Source organism: Apis laboriosa, unplaced genomic scaffold, assembly GCF_014066325.1.
Source record: "Apis laboriosa isolate Shangri-la unplaced genomic scaffold, ASM1406632v1 scaffold4_cov146, whole genome shotgun sequence".
NCBI lineage: Eukaryota > Metazoa > Arthropoda > Insecta > Hymenoptera > Apidae > Apis > Apis laboriosa.
In genome coordinates, this window is record NW_025223501.1 from 2,082,199 (window position 1) to 2,104,071 (window position 21,873).

At 31.0% G+C, this 21,873-nt stretch overlaps 1 protein-coding gene across 1 annotated transcript; it reads left to right on the forward strand.

Annotated features, from left to right (window-relative positions):
- The first annotated feature begins 280 nt into the window (after window positions 1–280).
- On the forward strand, window positions 281–21,224 carry LOC122716950. Its single transcript, XM_043940518.1, has 13 exons — window positions 281–501; window positions 9,852–12,399; window positions 12,523–12,610; window positions 12,740–12,890; window positions 12,977–13,121; window positions 13,188–13,235; window positions 13,311–13,959; window positions 14,035–15,984; window positions 16,068–17,025; window positions 17,260–17,858; window positions 17,946–18,186; window positions 18,282–18,419; window positions 18,488–21,224. Exons 2-13 carry the CDS (start codon window positions 10,160–10,162, stop codon window positions 18,943–18,945), a joined length of 7,665 nt encoding a protein of 2,554 aa, XP_043796453.1. The 5' UTR covers window positions 281–501; window positions 9,852–10,159; the 3' UTR covers window positions 18,946–21,224.
- Window positions 21,225–21,873: the final 649 nt, after the last annotated feature.

Below are 21,873 nucleotides of genomic sequence, written 5' to 3' on the forward strand. Positions count from 1 at the left end.
CATATTAATATCACAAATTTATTATTTCAACAAAAAAAAAGATATATTTTTAATTTTTGTAAATAAATGTTAAAACGATAAATTTATAGAGATCAAGTAACATAATTAAAGTTTTAAATTGAATCATATTATGCATTTATCGAAAACAAGTTTATGTATTTTCGAATAATTGAAAATGGCGGGTTGATGGCAGCGCCGGAAGTTATCTGGGTTCGAGGCTTCATTGCTTGCGAGTCCGTGGATGTGAACCTTTGTTTTGTACAGAAGAATGGCTGCCATCTTTAGTTTTCGATGGATGTTTTCCGAAGAGATCGTGAATTCTCATATTTATTGTGGTATTTAATAACGTAATAAAATCTCGAATAGTGAAATAACGTTTTCCGCGATGTAAAGAGTGTTTTTTCGTATATTATTTAAGCTGCCCTGGTGTCAATTCCACTAAAAAATGCTTGTGTTTACATCCAAGTTTAAAGTGAGCTTCTGTATTCCTGTCATATTAAGGTAAGCAATACATTTTTATCAATTTCTACTACTTTAAATAATCAGAAAGTTTTAATTGGAATGACAGATATTAAAAATTTAATAGAATTGTAATACGATAGATAGGTGTAATGTTACATTCTGTTCATATTATGAGTCGTTTTTGACATTCAAATTATTATGTATTTTGTATTTTTTTACAAATTGTTTTTGAAAATGTAAAACAGTATTATTGTTAAAAATTTTTTTATAATTTTATTGATAGTTATTATATTTCATGACATATTATTATATCGCATTTAACAAAAAAAAAATTTTAATGTCGCGAAATTTCGATTTCGGCATTTTAAATTGATTTCGATTGCATTTTTTTTATTGTTTTTTTATAATAATACAAAGTTTAAAACGTATTTGTTAGCTGCAATTTTTGTTTCTGAATGGTGGCAACAATGATTAGTAAAATGGTGAGTGAGTACAGGTCAACCACATCATACACATACTACTTTAAAATTATGTGATTAACTTTCGTGGAATATTTAAACATTTATTCCATATTTTTTTTATTTTCTTTTTTCATACGTTTTTAGAATTTTTTTGAATGATTATTTTTTAATTTCTTGTGTTAGTTGTAAATTGAATTATTGAATTTTTTTTTTACATTATTTGTTAAGCAAATTATATTCGATTTTATTTAGATACATAATGTTAATCATAAATTTTATTATTATATCTATTATTCATCAAAAAAGTTTTCATAGTATATAAAAAATGAATTTGAATTCTTGTTTATTTTATTCTACACATTTATTGATTAATAAATCGATGATTTTATTTTGCAATTATATCTGTGCAGTTACTATAGAAAAAATAAGAAAAATAAGTAAATAAATGATAAGATTCTTGAAAATAATTGTTTTATAACATATTTATTTTAATAATATGAAATATAAAATTAATTTGTATATAAATACATATAATATTTATTTTTAGTAACAATAATATATTTCATTCAAAGATCAATTAATAATATTATATATGTTTTAAACTTTTTTTAATTAAATAATCATTGAACTGTACTATAAAATATTATGGTCAAAACTAAATTATTAATTATTAAATATATAATACTTAATCACAAATTCTCACAAATTATGAAATAATAAATTTTTAAAATTTTTGTAATGTTTAGATATACAAGTTTTTATAAATTTATTTAATTTTTAAACAAATAAAATTTATATATTGCAACTATTTCACGGCGGGAATAGAAAAATCTGCTAGGCGGCGCTAGTTTCTCTGTAAGGTGGCCATATTGTTAGTACTCTCTTTTTCTTTCTTCCCTTTCCATTCCTTTCTTTAACATATATAGACGTGCGTGTATATGTAGTATAATTATTTATCATTCGTCTTGTCTCTGCATTTACTTTCATCAACTTTTCTCATTATCTTTTTTTTCTTGATTCCTTCATGATCCTAATCTTACTTTTCTCTTATCGTTTCTTTTATGAAATTCCGCATATCTTTTTTTTCTGTTAAATTAAATTCTTTTTCGTACATGTTATTATATGATACTTTTGATCACAAGAATATAAAATTTATCAATTTTCAATGATTTTCTATTTTTTTTTTTTCTTGATTTTTAACAATTTTAAAAAGAAACAAATATAAAATCTTTCAATAATCTTAGATATTTTAGATTTTGTTACATCAAATTATACAGTTTAATTGCATAATATATAATATATAATAATATATAATATAAAATACTGTGCAAAAATATTTAACATTTATAAATCTTTTCTTTAAATATCTTATTTAAAAAAAAAAATGATTTTTGTTTAATAAATCAAACTATTTGTACATTAAATTGCTTGTAAAGTCATTTACAATACTTGTAGTGGAGTATATGTGCATATGGTGTTCGTGGGTGGTTGTCGATAACCAAAGGCGTCGCCACGAATTATTACTATTAATCGATTATAATAATTTTCTTTAGTTTTTTCCTTTGTGTTATAAAATTGTTGATTAATTTATTATTATTAATTATAATTAAAATTATATTCTTTCTTTTTTCTTTTTCTAACATGTATTTTAATATAATTCCAAGATAAATCTTTAAGACAAATTTTTTTATAATTTAAAATTCATATATGTGATATATATATTAAAACGTGGAAGTACAGTTATTTAAATAAATTAAAGCTAAAATTGAATGTAAACAAAAAAATATGCAAATGAAAAAAAACAAGCTTTAAATATTCGTACTCAAAATTTAATTTGGTAGAGTATGCCTTTGGTGGTAGCATTTGCTGGCTACGAGGTGAAATCGTATCGACCGCAAGGGAAGTTCGCGCGCAGTGAGGAGCACGCGCGATACTCGATTCATACAAGATAACCTGAAGAAAATTGTTCAAAAAATCTATTATATTTTACAATATCTAATTTCTAATACTCAAATTAAAATTTATGATTCTAATCATAAATTTTATCCCTTATTCTCATATCTTCTAAAAAATTAAATAACTCTATATATTATGAATATATATTCATATTATTTTTCGATGCTTCATAATTTAATTTTTGATAATAATAATAAAATCGGGTTGCTTTCTATACAAATTTGAGTCACGTAATATATAATAATTCAACTATTTTTCATTTTTTTTTTATTAGCATAATAGTAAAAGTATTCGGATTCATTAGAATTTATTGATTATTTCTCTTCCTTGATTATTATCATTAATCGATCTTATTAATGTTATCGAAAAAGATCCAATGTGCATATATGATTATGCTTCAATTTGTTCATGATGTACTATATATTTGATATATAGATGAATTCGTGTCATAAAACGATAATTAAGATTATATCAATTATCAATAAATATTTGCTAATTTAATAAATTATTTATATGGTCTCTATATATAAATAAACTCTATAAATCTAAATTATGATAGTATATTTAAATTATATATAATATGTTATTAATTATGATTATGAAATATTTTGTTTATTTTTTATTTTCATTTATTTTTAATGAAGAATAAAGTGAGTAAATATTTACGAGATATTGCTAATCGTAATTCATCTCAAAGTTATTTATTTCCATATTGAGCATAAAGCTGTATATAAAATTAAAATGTTTTGTAAAAGATACTATAGAACGAAATTAAGTTACTTAATATTGTGTGTAATAATTTTTTTATTTATAATATTTTGATATTTTGAATGATATATGATTTTGATAATGATCAGAACATATTTTTAAATTCATTTAAAATAAATATTTTGATAAATTATGTTATCGTGCTTTCCTGGTTAATTTCGATAGAAAATCAAACGTGGCAGAGAGACCAGAGACGATTTCGCAAGATTTACGCCGCAAAGAACCGATGCATTTCTTCGGGATGACATCAGAGTATATTAATGGTGCTTGCGGTTACTATGGGTTACAATATCCAGAATAAACGAAAGAGCGTGTATCGTGGCTAACTCTTTGCTGACAAAGAAATATATGTGTGCCGCTAGATCAGCTATAAAATATATTCTACAAAAATGAATCATATATTCATTTTTTTTAATCAAATCAATCATTACTTTTTTCTTTTATATTCGGGAAGAAAGTTCATTGCATATTACAATTACGTGAACTTCCGTTTGATAAATCACTATGATAAGATTATTCCGCATACCGCAAATTTTATCTCGAACATTAGACAGAAATATTAATTATTAATAAAAGATTATAATATCATATATAATCAAATAATAATTTATCAAATCATAAATGTTAATAGTTTTTATGTAGAGATAATTATATTTGCATAAGAAAAAAATTATATGATTGTAGAAGTGAAGATATAGTTATAAAAAATATATGTGTAAATATAACTTATGTATTCTGATTAACAATGCAACTAAATACAAACAAAATCTAGTCCAGTTTGAAAGAGTTTCAGATTTAAAGTATGTATGCGCGCATGTGCATACATATGCGCGCATGTGCATGCATATGTGCTGTGGCGGGTGCGTGTGTGTGTGTGATGCACGCTTTGGTAACCTTGGTTATAATAGCGGAGGTGCACAATGCTGGATCTTCATCTCTCGTTCCCTCATACTCCCATGCAATGCATAGAATTGTTTAAATTATATCTAATGAGAATGTCTATTTTCATTCTTTTTCCTTTTTTCTTTTTTCATAGATTTATATTATATTTATTTATTTTATATATATATATTATATTTATATTTTTTTTATCTGTTAAATTTTTATTATTTCTTATTAGCAATATTAATCAAATCATAATTTATCGTAATTTCAAACAATAAAGTCTCAAGTAAAAATTGATTATTAATTAATGGGATGTTTTCTAATCAGTTTATTATAAATATTTCAATCTTTCTTCATCATATGATTGCATTCCTAAGTGATTAATCCATAGAATCACATCGCGAAGCTCTCTATTATTGTAGTTGTTGACAAGTAAAACGAAATTAAACAGACTTCTAACAATCTTATACTCATGATATATTTTTGTTGTATATTTGTTATAACTTATTCATTTACAAATTAAATTGAAAGTATATTTTGCATTTTATAAAGTTTTAAAAAAATAAATATGTTTCATGTAAATAATATAAGTTATCTTTTAGAAGTTTACTGAACAACTGTGATTCTCGTGGTGTTGCATATCGACCGTCGCGAAAGTACGAAAAGGGATTGCAAAACTGCGGCGCGCACGAGCACATTCGCAGGCTTCGTGACGCTCCCATTCATTTACATGCATGATCGAGCGGAGTGGCACGAAACTCTCGTGGAATGGAGTGCTTGTTCTCCGCGCAACAACCATCTTCACGAGTACCGTTTAAATCCTTCGTTGCTTTTCTGTCTTTTGGATCTTTTTAATTTTGTAGAATTATCATGCAAAGTCTAATATATTTAATATAAAAGAAAAAAAAATTTTCAGAAACAAATAATCATGGAAATATTCGATCACAGAGGAAAATCTTTTATACAGTGATAGCCCAGACATATTATTGTTTTGTATTTCGATTTATTTCACTAGCAGTTCGCCATTTTCTACTATTCCTCTCGTTCTATTTGATATAGTGATCCTTCTTCTGCATCGTTCTGCCATAAGTATGGCAAAGACAGCGCAAATGTAAAGAAAGGACAACATGATACCGGTTATTGGCGGGGAACTGGCATATTTCACCGAGTATCCAGTAATCAGGCTTTTGTATACAACTTACTGTATGTTATATGCTCGTACTCTCTCTTGTCATGAAGAAAAAGAAAGCAGAGCAAAAGATAGGCTTCGAGAAAAACGATGTTGGCTGGAAAAAAAGAGAAAGGGGTAATAGAGAGAGAAAGACAATTCGAACGTTTATTTAACATAGAAATAATCATAGATAAAGATAGTATCATTGATAATAGAAAAGCATCATCAATCGTTATAATCTTGCTGATTTTCTTTAATTTTACATATGTTTTAAATATGATTTGAATAAACGAAGAAAAAATAAATAAAATTAATCAATGCTATTTTTTAAAAAAAACAGAAAATATATCGATGGTCGATCTATAATTTAATCAGAACATAATGATATCTATATAGTTTTTTTTTTTATAGATTGAATTTTTCAAATTAGTTAATTATAATATGAGAATTGTTCTTTGAATTGAATTAAATTGAAAAAAGAGAATCTGGGTATCATTGCCAGTTCCATTCGCACGATTGCTTACAATCGAGCTTGTTACATGGCAGTAGAATGCGCGTTTCAGCTGCGCACGGGTAGCTAGTAAGAGCAACACCGTTTTCCTGCAACGTCGAATAGCCCTGTGGTGAGAAGGGGTCAGCGGAAGCGTCAAACAACTTGTTGGAGACGTCGACCTATGTCAAGTAACAATGCTCGATTGATAGTATTGTATGCGACCTAATAATCTTTTAAATGAATTTTTTTCCACTTTTATGCGTTAATACATAAATTCTATAATTTATAAATTTATTCTATGATAATTACATAGTAAAAAATAGTTTTTCATTAATGATATTTGATTGGTAGTACTTATTCGAAGAATAATGAAATTCATTTGCACGAAACAAAATTAGAATGCAAATATCTATCATAGGAATGATCAAAGTGGAAAAGAGGCAAGAAGATGGAATAGGAGAGCATCAAGCGATAATCGTTCAGGAATAATTTTGGTTCGTATCGAATCAATGCAAGGGTCGAGGTACGCCAAGTAGGTCGCCACAAATCCCATTGCTGCCAACGTGACAAACTAACCCGTGCAACGCTCCACGCTCGAGCGCGTTTTACTCCGCGGCGAGTCGCGTGCGAACCTTGTTAACTTCGCGACTATTGGAATGATTACAACGAAACTAGTCAGATTTTAATGTTATTATAAATATAGCCGACAATTTCCTATGCCGACTAATCCTTTATTCTTAAAGATAAAGTTATTCTTAGAAATATAGTACCAAATATAGATTTTTTTCCTAATAATAAGTTATACTTTGGATAAATTATTGTCCACGATAATCATTTGTCTAGTAACAAGTTTGGTTAGTGTTGGAAAGATACTTATTGATATTTTTTAGTATTTTTAGGAAATTGTCAAGGATTATAGTTGAGAATCTATTTTTATTAAGATATTATGTTCTTTGCTAAGATATTATTTTATAATTAAATATTTTATAAGATCGTTTCATTACATGAACATGAAAATTACATTTTGCGAAAATGCATCACGGAACATTTATTAGCCAGCTCGGAATGGCATGTGTAACAGCTAAAACGAAGTTTATATTTAGCCGCAGGAATATAGTTTTGTTTCTGTTACAAAGTATACAGTTACTTCTGGCAGTTTTCCTCATTTCATGCCATCTGAAATAATATTACATCCAGACATACTCAAATATTCCGTATAAACAAATCTTAAAAAACTGCATTTTTTAGAAAAAGGGCAAGAATTATAATAAAAATTTACATTGGTAGTGGATTTTCATATGGTTTGATTAAAATTAAATCTAACGCAATACGGAACGGTGCATAACCTCGGTTAACAGACGCTTGCGTGGTCGCACGATGGAAGCTGAATCTCTACCATTGGCGTTTTGACAGTACCGATAACGTCATTACACTGCAACCAGTCACGTGATAGCAATGCAGTTGTGTAACATACACTTTTCTTGAATCGGTCACAATGCCCGCCAAATTGTTGATCGGAAATTCAATTCAATTTCATACAAATAAATTTAAACATCTAAGCGAGATAGTGGCAAATTTTACTAAAAATACATACTACTACTTATTAACGAAGTTTCTTCAATCATAGATACTAGGATGACAGATATCTCAATATATAATATATATAAAATTCAATACTTTTTTCTTACGATCCTAATTAGTGAGGATTTTTTATATTTCTATAAAACTTCATCCAATTAAATGCTTCTTTTGAAAATGTTTGTCTGGAATAAAAACTTGAGAAACGACCATACAATCGTTGATAGTTTTTAATAGTAGCAGCACGTGCCACTGACAATGAGTGCAGTGGAAAAGGTAGTGTATGCATCGACAAACTTGTCTTCTATTCACGTATTCGTCACGTGATTCTGACTCCAGTTTCGCCGTGGAATTTTTCATTTCGCGATATCTTTAAATTTGCCTTATTTTAACGACTGATGTTATTAATGACATTTGGTTTATAAGTTAAATAATAATTAATAAGAAAATATTTGTAATTATATAGAATGATGTTAATCTTAATTCATAGATTATCTTTTATAACTTAAACTGATTTGTATTTTGCAATAAATAATTATTTTTAGCTATGATATAATCTATTCTTTTTACATTACAAATCATATTGAATTATTTATTTATTATTTTAACTCTTAATCAATATTAACTATAACATTCGTTTTTATATAGAATGCATTTTTATAGATTTATAAGATAAGATAAAATAAGATTTTAAAATTTGCAGTAGAAATAAAAGAATTCACATAATTATTCTTACTTTACATAGACTATGTTCACCTCTTATGTTTGAAAGTATTTCTATATTATTTGGATTTGTTTTGCTAGTTACATTATATTTTCTCTCTTATCGATAGTTACACGAAGTGAATTAAGCTTGCGATAACTTCCATCATTGTGACTGGCCAGTGTTTTATATTTTTATATTCAGTCGGTTGTTTACATCAAGCAGTTTGAGTTTAGTCGAGGAAATTGATAATACTAATTTATTAGGAGCGCACGACGTATAGACGAGGTAGTAAAATACGCAGGCACACTTGGCGCGAATCCAGCCGCACGTGCGGACTTGACATGCTGGCGAATGCTTATCGTAACGTACGATTTGTTACGGTTTTTTCCGAAGTATTTTTTTATCATTTTCGAAATTGAAAGTAATGATCGTGGATTATATTTCTATTTTTCTAAATAACATAATAATATACGATTTAGAATTTTATATACGATAAAATTATAATACAAAATGAATCATCGGAGTTCGTTATAAGATGTAAAAAATACATAAATTCCTATAGTTTACGTTTTGCTTTGTTTCAATTTGATGCTGTTAGATGGCAGTGATATTTCAGCAATGGCGAACACTTCAGCAAACTATAATAAATTAATCTCTTTCAAATTTTTTTGAATTATTTTTTTATCACAATTTTTATTTACAAAATTTTTTTCAATAATTTACATTGAACAATTTTAATTATAGATGACAAGAATTATAATAATTAAACACGTTAAACATTTACAATCTATCCATAGTTTAATCTCTTTAAATTAAATGATTTAATTTTATTGCGTGATTCTGAATTACCAAGGAACATTATCAATGTAAACAAGAAGTATTGTTTCTATCATCTCCATTTTAACATAATTAAATATTTTAAATATTAAATGCATATTTTTTTAATTTTCTTTTCTTTTCCTTTTCATTATTGAGGTAAGCATCTCAGTATATGACACTGAAATAATTATGAACCGATTAACAGATGTTTACTTGATATTTATATGGATTTGCAAAAATTTGATGATTTATATTAGATAATCAATTATTTTATCGAAGTACTGGAAAGAAACGTTTTTCTGAATCAATAGTTTTGAGTATAGTATTGTATTACTACATCATGGATATCGAATAATTAAATAATAAATTGCGAGATGTTTCGGTTAAAGTACATAGCTAATCGATCAATTTTCAAAAACATTTTTCTTCGAACATTATTGTAAAATTTTCACAATTTCTTTATTTCTTTTTTTTTTATTATAAATTTATCTTTATCAAATTTTCAAAAATTTAAATGAAACTAATGATAAGATTCTTGCTCGTATGTTACAGCCTATGGTTCAGAATCCTCAAATAGCGGAATCGAAGAGCGTGGTATCCCGTCAAGCTGCCGGGCGAGGATAGCCATTCGATCTTAATTTGCTCGAGTTTCCAATTGGCGTGATCGAAAGGCCTCCAAAACGTCGACCCCGTCGGTGATCAAGTTATCGGGGGGTGGAACAGGTGGGGGTGGGGAGCAATTGTCCCCAGGGTCTGACCCACCTCCCCCGGTATCCCCAGCCGAGCATACCGATACTAACGAGAATGATGTCGCTACGTCGAAATGCGTTGACAGCTTTCCACAGAACGCTGAAACCACCATGAGCTTTGTCCTGCAATTGGGCACGGTAGAAACATCCCTCGAAAAGAACTCTGATACTTTGCCATCTTCGTCGATGAATCAGGAAAGTTCAAACATAGCCGTTACTGGAAACGATGATACCGGCAAATCTCAGATTCTTCAATGTTTAGAAAGCAGCGCCGAAATTTCAGCCGGTCATGTTATTTCCTTCTCAACTGTAAAATCAGTTAGCGTTACTTACCCGATGGCGAAAGCTGTTAGGGAAGTGCAGAGAATTACTGGTTCTCAAACAAATACCACGCAGGTATTGTCGACTCGCGTGATCTCACAGAAAGTACCGTCGTCTATCCATCAGACTCAATCCGCACCTTTAACACTAAACGCATCTTCCAACATTACCCATATCCCGGTAAATACTCAGTCTTTGCCATCGCCAGGCAGCGGAATGGCACATGTATATCCTTTGCAACACGCGGTGTCTACACAGAGCAAACAGCAAACTAGAAATCAAACAGTCACCTGTGAGAGTAAACAACAACAACAACAACAACAACAACAGACTACGATATCTAGTTTGCAAACTAGCATGCCCTTGAAGGTTCAACCAGTATCTTCGCAATTAGTTGTAAGCAATAATGCAGTTAGAGCCATCACTACCGCTACTTCATTGCCCAATATTCAAAGGATACATGTGAAGGCGCAAAATATCGTTGGACAGGCTCAGACAGTTAACTTGCAGAAAGTGAAAGCTGTGACTAATGTCAGTCAAGGGGTAACCGTTCAAAGAAATTCCGTACCGAGGATACAAACTGTACAAAAGACTCAAGTGTCAACAGTTACATCCCAAACTACCCAGTTCGCTGTTAATCAAGTCACGAACAATGCCAATATACAGAGAGCTCAACAAGGCAATCCGACTCTCCAGAAAGCACAAACAAATACCGCGAGCACACAGAAAGTAGCGCAGATCTATAATAACCAAAAGATGTCATCACAGATGTTAAATAGCCATCCGAATCATAAAGCACAATTACAACAAATAACGAGTAATCAACAGCAGGGATTACAAAAAATACAAGTTCAATCACAGAAAACGGTAACTGTGCCAAGACAACAATCAAACACTACAGCAGGGAATAATGTTCAAAAATCTAACAATTCTGTAGCTGGCATACAGAAAGTACAAGTAGTAGGACAAGTACAATGTCAACAGCAATTGCCACAGGTCCAAAAACATGTGCAACAAGTTCAGCCATCACAACATCAAAGATCACAATCTACAGCAGCCTTGCAAAAATCTCAGACTGTAGCCACAGTCAATTCTAATAGAGTGCAATCAATCACCAATGTTTGCAAAAGTAATAGCGTTCCGAATATTACCAAAACATCGCAAAATGCCAATTTATTAACTGTGAACAAGCAACCAGTAATCTCACAGCCGCAAAATTTACAATCACAGCAAGTACATATCCAAAACTCGTCCCAATTACAACAACAGTTGTTACAACAAAGTTCACAACAACAATCGCAGCAACAAATGGTGCAAAAACAGCCACAACAACAGCAAACGAATACGAATTTACAAACACAAAGAAGTCACAATATTACAAACGTCCATCAAAAGGTTGCGACGATTGCGACAATTCCCAATAACCAACGAACCCAAGTTGTAAATTCTAAATTACAGCAGCAACAGATGGTAATGAGAGTAGGCGTACCAAAGAACCAAACACAAAATTTACAAAGCAATTTAAAAAATGTATCTCAAAAAATTACGAATACGGTTAAAAATTCAAATTCACAGAATGTCGTGCAACAATCATTGCACAGAAATACGAACGTGCAGCCAGTAAAAATAATCCAGCAACAACAGAATGTTATAGGACCTCAGAATGCTCAAAAACAACCTGGATGCATCAAAACAATACCGCCACAAAAACCAGCCCAAAGGAATCATACACAGAAAGTAACCGGTATTAAGACCTCTTTAAATACAAACGTAGCTTCTGTAAAAAATCAAGGATCAACAACTGCAGTCGCACAAAAGGCAAGCATCAAAACATTGCTTCCTCAACAGACTGTTGCTACGAATATGTTGATGCATAAAAATCAACCAATTAAAATTCAACAGCAAGCGATACAACAAAAACAGCTTATCACATCATCGCAGTTTCCTCAACAAATTAGGCAGCAATCTGGACAAGTGAAGACATTATTACCAGTAACTAGTATGGATACTCGCAAGGATATAGAAAACAAGTTAGTATTTTTAATAGATAGACTTGTTAATCAATTAATGATTAAAAAAGAAATTGTTCTTAATAAATTTATATATATTTATATTTATGGAAAATAAATTTGTTAATAAATATCAATTTCTAGAACTGAATCTGAATTGCGTGAATCGAAAGAAGATGAACGTCAACAACGTCCTACAACTCCAATTATAAGAATACCCCCTCCTTACGAGGTAACATATATTATAGTAAACATAATGCAAAATTTAATAATGAATCTTCAGAATCATTTTTACAGTGTGCACTGTTGCATTTTGTAGTCATGTATAGTTGTTCCTAGAACACTTAATTCTTGATTATAGTGTCTTCAGTACGTCCTACAGGATCACAATTATGGCGCACCACCTCCACGAACACCATCGCCTCCGTCACCACCGTCTCATCCAAAGCAACCCATCAATGGTGGCGGAAATTCGACTGCAACTTCTCAGCATTCTTATATTTATGGAAAAGGTATATTTTTGTAATCTGTAACAATCCAGTTCAATAATGATGCAAGAAAAAATATATTTTTAATAAAATGTTATTCTTCATTATAGTTGTTACTGGCACTAATGTGGATGATGATGCAGCCAGTGTTATTAGTAGTGAAACAGGTAGAGATGCTGAATTGGAAGGTGAAGAAACAGAAACGGCTCCTGAAGGAGAAGGAGACGATGAAGACAGTGTTACTAGATGTATATGGTAAATATTCCTATTTAAAAATTAATCGATAAAAAATACTTAATAAAATTCAATATTTACTTCTAGTGATTTTGAACATGATGATGGATACATGATTTGCTGTGATCGATGTTTGTAAGTCTAATTAAAATTGTCAAAATATATAACAAAATTTTTTATAATATTATACTAACAAATATATGATTACAGAGTATGGCAACATGTTGATTGCATGGGTATAGATCGTTCTAACATTCCTGATGAGTATCTTTGTGAAATTTGTCGACCACGGCGTGTAGATAGACAAAGAGCACGTGCTTTGCAAATGCGTAAACGAGAAGAATTGTTAAATTCGGATACATCATCCGATACATCATCTACCAGTTCAGCAGATACTGATGTTGGTGTAAACACAATTCCAAAAAAACGAACTATACAACAGCAAATTCCTCGACGAAAATCCGAACCACCGCAAGTAAGGCGACTGAATAATAATAATAACAACAATAATAATAATGTCGCAAAAAGACAAAGAAGAGATTCACATCCGAGACAATCTAGTACTGTTCGTAAGAAAGAAACTACAAAACGTGGTCCAGGAAAACGTAAAGCAAAACGAAGAATGAGTTTAGAAGATAAAGAAGAAGAAACTCAAGATACATGGAGTTCCAACGTCGCACCATTAAGACAATGGATCGAACGTTACGAAGAAGCTGTAACGAATCATTATAGTCCAGAATTAAGAGCTAGGATATCATCTATTAAAGTGAATGGCACACATAGCGATTTAAGACAAAATAATATGAATGTTATTGCCACTGGAAAATATAGGCTCAATGTTCACAGTAATAATGTTAGGGTAAGTATGAACATATTTTATAATGGAAAATTTATTTTAATTATTTTTTATTTAAAATAAATAATTTTTATATAGTTTTTGGTGGCAACAATGTATCTTCCACCAAATACACCTGTCGTTGAATTACGTGGAAAATATATGTTAAGTACACAACATCGACCATCCTATCCTCAAGGAAGACAACATACCCAGAGACCTGGACCTTTTGTATTCTTTTATCGATTACCACGAGATGGTACTGAAGTTTGTGTAGATACCAGAACGTATGGAAACGATGCTAGATTTGTGCGACGTAGTTGTAAACCTAATGCGGAAGTGAAACACTGTATAGAAAAGGGAACATTACATTTATATATTGTGACCACAACCGCAATTGAGAAAAATGCTGAAATTACAATCAGACATGAACAACACGATCTCCTGTTGTCACCTAATCCAAATAGCTCTATGATGCCTATTGTCTGTGCATGTAATAATCCAAGAGAATGTCAAATAATATCTCTAAATCAATTAAACAGAAGAGGAAGTAATGGAGCATTGGCTGAAAATGCTGATGGTCGAGAACGAAGACGAAGGGGTAGACGAAATACAATTTGCGAGGATAGCGATTCTTCGACTGTGATGTCTAATAGTACTATTATTGCACAACCTGCACCACCACCAACGACAGTATCATCAGTATCTACACCACTGAGAAGAACAGTTACAACCACTATAGCGTCAAATACAATGCGTCAACTATCTAAGGAAGAATTGACAGTAGTTCAACAGCCACAGACTTCTCCAAATTTAAATCAATCTATACCTTCGGAAACTAAGAAAGACAAAAAGAAAATGACCAGAGAAGAAAGAAAAATGGAAGCTATTATGAAAGCTTTTGAAAGATTGGAAAAAGCGGAACAAAGGAAACAAGAAGTTCAAGCACGAAATGCACAACGAAAGGAATCTGGTGGTACGCATAGCGATAATGAAGATAGTCATAGTTTGACGATGCAATCTAAACAGAAACAACAAAATTCTGAAAGACCTTTGAGACGGAAAAGAAAAAAAGGTAGAGCAAGAACTACTAGTACTTCTCAGTCACAAGGTACTAGCCGAAGAACAAGATTGAATTCTGCAGATTCCGACGAATCGTCTGGAGAAGAAAGTAATTCGATGCAATCACCACCTTTATTGAGTCAAAATCATTCGCAAAATCGAGATACTTCTTATTCTTCTTATTTAAATACGCCTGCCAAGAACACGAATGAAAGTGTGACGACACCTGCTCATCAAGGAATTCCAACAGCTGCTGGTCTGCTCTTAGCTTTAGCAAATTCTAATGCACCTGGACCTAGTTCACCACCTCTACAGCAACCAACACCAGTTAAGAGTCCAACTTGCGATAGTGGTGCAAGCAGCAGTTCTCAAAGTTCAACTCCATCTACTCCTTTATCTTCGGCTTGTTTGCTAGTCGCAGCAGCAGTTGGTCCTTTAGCTCCTGGCTTTAAATTTCCAAAAACCAAAAAAGTTCTAATGAATGAATGGTTAAAAGAGTCTCCTGATCCACCACAAAGCAATATATCTCAAATGTCACCATTACCAGCATTACCACCAGCTTCCACTTCGAATTCGATAAATTCTCTTTGTAGATCAGATTTTTCTTTACCAACAGACACATCAGCAGAATTTTTAACACAGAGTTATGCGGCTAAGAGTTTAGCAACTCTTGTGCAAGCAGCAAATTCTGTCTCTGGAATTTGCGATTCACCACCACAACGCAAACAAGCGATTAGTGGCAATACGGTATGCCCTGTTTCCACAGGATCTGCCAAAAAAAGATGGTTACGTCAAGCTATATCCGAAGAATGTGATTCACCGAATAGTCGACCAGATAGTCCGCCGACTAATGAAATGGTAGCTCCACCAAAGAAAAGAAGAATAGCCAGAGAAAGTTTGTCATCAGATAATTATACTCCACCAACTACACCTACTATGTTAGTTCCTGAATCTACTCCGAATAATAGATCTTTGTGTCCTAATGAAGTAAGTTATTATTAATTTATATATTGAAATATTGTTTATAAATAAATTAAAATTTATTATCTTTTAATTGAATTTTTTTCCAGGATGATTTTATCGAGCATTTACAATCGTCATTAATTGAACAGAATGATGAACGTCATATGACAACAGAATCTATAAAACAGGAAGTTGTTTCTCATGTAAATTCGGATGAGACTGTACGGCAAAAACTTTCGATAGATATTCCACAGGATTTTCAAGTTAAAACTATGAAATCTGAAAAACATATAGTACAGATGAACACTTCATTGGTCAAGGAAGAAAACATTGGAATAAAAAAAGAAAAGAATATAGAAATGGATTGTGACACTTATATGCATTTGGAATCAAAACCTTTTATTAAAGATGAATTACGATCTATTAAAAATGAATTTGTCAACAATCAAAAGGATAAGAGTAAAGAAGAATACATTATTAAAAAGGAAGAAAATTCAAACATAGAAAAAGGTACAGTTGAGATAATCGATCAGAATGAAGGTGATACAGAAATGGAAGATTTCAGCTCACCAATTGCTGTTATGGAATCAGATGCAATTCTAAAGCAACGAGTAGCTGAAATGAGACTTGAATATGGAGGTGGTATAAATGAGATAGTTAAAATTGAAGATGATAAATGTGATGATGATAAAAGATCTGAGGATACAAAATGTGAAATAAAATCCGATGATAATATGTCAATTGATGAATTTGATGTTGAAGCTCAGATGAAAAAAATTACTGGCGATGATGGAAATGATTATAAAGAAAAAGTAGATACTAGTTCCGAAAAAGATAAAAGTATGGATGGCATCGAGGGTTTAATGGAAAGCTCTAAGGAAGATTCAGAATCTGAGGATAAAGAAATGGATGATGTAAAATATGAACCATCATTCAAATCATTTAATTTAAATCATGAAGAAAAATTGTTTAAAGAATTTGAAAGCAAATCTGATCCTGATCCTGATCCTGATCCTGATCCTGAACCTGAACCTGAACCTGAACCTGATCCTGATCCTGAACCTGATCCTGATCCTGATCCTGATCCTGATCCTGATTCTGATCCTAATCCTGGTCCTAATCCTGATCCTGATCCTGATGCTGATGCTGATGCTGATGCTGATGCTGATGCTGATCCCGATCCTGATCCTGATCCCGATCCTGATCCTGATCCTGATCCGGATCCCGATCCTGATCCTGATCCTGATCCTGATCCTTCAATGGAGAATAGTATTAAAGAAATTGAACAGATTCAGGAATCTCAGAAAATAGAACAGCCGTCCGCATTTGTTACGTCATCAGAAGAATCCATTTTCGAGTCTGCATCCTCTAATATGGATACAGAATCTATTGTAGAACCACCAAAGATTTTTCATTCCATTCCACCATTAAGTGAACGTATTCGTAAAAAAACAGAAACTACAAATGCTTCAAAAAGTCAATTGAATTTTGAAGCAGCTATAATCGAATCTACCATTAATATGGAGACAGAAGATGAATCAAAAAATGGTGAAGAAAAATCTATGCTTTCAACGGCTTTAAGAGAATTGCTGGAAGCTAAATTGGATGATCTGACACCTAATGATGCTAAAGAAGAAATGAATAATACTGAAGAAAATAATACTATGTATATCGAATCAAAATCTGAGAATTCGGAACAAAATATAGAAATAGAAGAATCTGTATTAAAACCTATTTCTCAAAATGTTCATAATGTTCACAATGAAGAAATTCCAATAAAAGAAGAGGAAGTTCCACCTAAAGAAATCAAACGATTAAAGGATCCGAGAACGGTCGTTCCAAATAGTATGCCAGCTCCTACATTTAAACCTGAAACAATTCCTCCTGTTAAACGAAAGGTTAGAATAACTATAGAATAAAATCTTATTTTCGAAGTTATTCAACTATGTGTTTCTTGTTTATTCAAAAGTAATTTGTCGTTTTAGTTATCCATATCAGAATATCGTAAACGGAAACAACAATCATCTGGAACACCTCCAGAACCTGAACCATCGAGCGATTCTACAACAGATAAAAGCGGAGCTAGAGGTAGATCAGACAGTGCGAGCAGCGGAACTTCATCACTTAGTTCTGATGAAGAAGGTTCAAAAATTTCATTATCTCTCGATATACCAACCTTAACCACATTACCGCTTTTCAATAATGCGGAAGGAGAAGAAAAAAAAGGTTAATATAAATATAATATATAATAATAGATAATAGTAAAAGATTTAGACTATTTATGTTAAAAATAATATATTATTTCATTAATGTTTTTATAGGTGGTGAGGAGGGAACAATTGGTTGGTCTGCAGCACCAACTTTAGTTGAGCGTCAAAGAGAAAATCTTACAGAAAGACTAAAACGAGAATTTGGATTATTTCTTAGCGACGACGAAGAAGAAAGAGCTCGCAAACACGGTAAATATTCTATACATTAGATTTTTATATTCTTAATATTATGCTCTTACGATTATAAATTATTACAGGTCTAACAGCAGAGGCAATATTAAAAGCGCGAAAAGCGTCTCCACCTCATCCCAATGTATCAAATACTCCACCAGGTTATCCTTTACCACAATTGCCTCCTCAACCTTATATTCCTCCTCCAGGATCCGCACCTATTCATTATCCTCAATTCCAAGCTAAACCTTGTTCCGTTCAATATCCAAACTTCACAGTCCCACAGAACACTTCACAACCCGTCTATGCAAATGCTACGCCTCAGACTTCTGCAAACAAGCAGACACAACAATTCTTAATACCTCAAGCGTCACAAGCACCGCCGGGCTCGAATCCATATCCTCCTCAATTTATTCCACCATCTACCACTGCAGTATCGATCTCCAAGTATACATCTGTGACTCCGCCATCTGGAAATCAAATATATCCTGCAACTGGCCAATCGCAAAAGCAATTTTACAATCATCCGGCACCAAGATCTTAACCCACATAAAAGGTAGTGCTATCGAAAAGTTATTAGTTGGGAAATTTTTATTATACTTGGCCGGATTATGAATTAAATCATTAATTCATAACACCAGAATAAACACCAGGTTCATGGCTGGTTGCTTAATTCCATTAGATTAAAATGTTAAGTTATCCTTTGTAGTTTAAAATGAAAGGGAGTGAAACAAGATATTTTGAGTGTGGAACAGAAAATAAATTCACGATCTTTTCTTTCTTATGTCGTTCGTGTTATAGCAAAAGGGTATTTAGATTATATATGACAAAATGATAATTCATGCACACGATTGGCATGTGAGAAGAGATTCGTGATACCAGGTGCTACACTGTTCTCGCTTATATAAAAAACATTATGCGTACACCGTTGACTGCGAAGGAAGAAACATAAGAAATATTAATGCTTCTGATGGTTTCGGAGACGCACTCGATGGAATTCGCGTGGCCTAAAATGACAATTAAGTATTTTGAACTGGAAAAAGGAACAGAGAAAAATGAAAGAAAACAAAATGTAGTGTTCTTGTGTATTATGTATAATGACCGTGTTTAAGAAAATTATTGGCATCTAAGTATTATGGCCAAAAGTGTATTGAACATTGTACACTTTTAATATCGGTGAAATGGTGCCCTAAAAAACATTTATATATAGCATTAGTCCAATTTTGACGAAACTATAACAAAGTTGGAATTAATCCGAAATGATAATGGTGATATACATTGTTTCGGAAACTCTACAGTTATATATATTATATATGTATACACAAATACACAGAAACAGATACACAAACGTGCATACTTACATTGTAATACGATTTTTCTGTAAATATCATTTGCATATATGCATAATATAACGATATTAAAATGTACATTTAACCTTAGTTAAGGATAGAGGGAGAGATACAGAAAAAGTTAAAACACTGTGCTGTGAGTTGCAATTTTTATTTTTATTTTTTTATGTTTTTTATTTGATTTCTTTTTTTCTTTTTCTTTTTTTTTTTTTTTTCTTTTAAAAAAAAAAGAACAAAAAAGAAAAGAGTATCGGCATGATCGGAATCTTAAAGAAAACAAAAAAAAAATAACTTCATAAAAGAAAGATTTCATAGAATTCAAATGGAACAATATCACTGCACAGTGACAGATTCATTATCGAAAATTGGAATTACCGCTTTTCGATTCCATCGTGATGATGAACATCGATTTTATGGGAAGAAAATAAGCCTATTTAGGCTAAAATTGTACAGTTGAAAAGAGAAAATATAAATCTAGACTGAATTTCCCAGGTATCGATTTCATCGCTCTGTACCTCCTGCTAAGAGTCTGACACATCTTTTCTTTTAAGAATTGTTTTTTTGCGCTCAAATTTTCAAATTTCCCTTCATTGTTTTTTCCTAAACACGATCGATAGTACAACATGATTTTAGTTGATATTGAGAGGCGTCTCCGCGACAAATATTTTTTATTTGACGATCCTTGGAAATCCTGAAACTAAACATTCATTCTGAAGTACAAAGCTCTTTAAGAGGCGATATAGAGAAAGAATGTATTAAAAGAGAGAAAGAGAGGGAGAGAGAGGGAGGGAGAGAGAGAGAGAGAGAAAATAAACTGCAATAAGAAAAAAGAAATTAGTATGGCAGGAAAATTGTAGGCTATTTTTTGTAAAGAAAAAAGTGAGAAAACGAATTAACGAATGCGTAAGTTGTTTGCATTTTTTTTTCGTTCTCGGAATTTGTAGATTCTTCTAATTGTTCCGTACTAAGAAGGATGTCAAATTTTTTTTAAAAATTTATTTATTTGCATTGTAAATTTAGTTATTTTCTTTTCTTCCTTTTTAACCCGGTGATCGATGATTTCTCTTATTTTTCTTTTTTTTCTACTTAAGTGTAAATGTTTGATTAAGGACAATTCGCCCAGTGTACAGTGTTGTACAAAGATTTCATATCGAAATCGTTGCGTATTTGTCGTGTGTACATATATAAATATTAAATACGTTAATTAATTACGATATTTCTTATTCGGAGTTCCTCGTTGTAATATGAGTTATGATTATTCGGCTCTTGTATACTTCGCAGATTTTAAACTCACATTTAATATTCTATTCAAAAAGAATACATACACACAACGAATTATTTCTCTCGATCAAAGAGAAATTTTTTAGCTGGAAAATTTAAATTATACTGAATCTAAAGGCCATAAATATTTCTTAATTTCCACTCTATTTCCATCATGTGCAATAATAAAAATATAAAAAAAATCATATAAACAATTATCGAATCAAATATTAAAAGTGAAAAAAAAAACTATTTTGACATTTTTGACTTGTAAAAAAAATTGCACGAAATTACAAAATATTAAAGTATTATTCATACAGACAAAAAAAAAATATTTTCTAATGTTAAAAAAAGATAAATTACATATAAAATTTAAGATTTCGATAACAATATTCTGGATAAACGAAAAGTTATGTTTAATGAACATTATTCTTTAAAGATTTATTTGTTACATTTTTATAATATTATATTTTTTCAGTTTTAAATGCTAATAAAGAGTTTTCAATCAGTAAAATTTTATATTTGAAAAGAAATGATCAGTGGAATTTTAGCACGCGACAAAGCCACGTTATATCGTTCTGACATGTTTTATTGGAAGAAAAAAAATGTTTAAATATGGTATCAAAGTTTAGAGAGATCTGTGACTAGGGAATAAGATATTAAAGAAAAGAAAATACAAAGGAATGAATTATTAAAAATTACAAAATTTCTGATACATTCTATAAATCTTATCAATAATAATATAAGGTATAAAAACATCATATGTTAGACTCTCCAACCACCTCTTATTTAACTTATGTTTATTCGGCTACAGCTTCTATAAAAATAAATCAATATAAATATATTAACAAAAAGCAAAAATA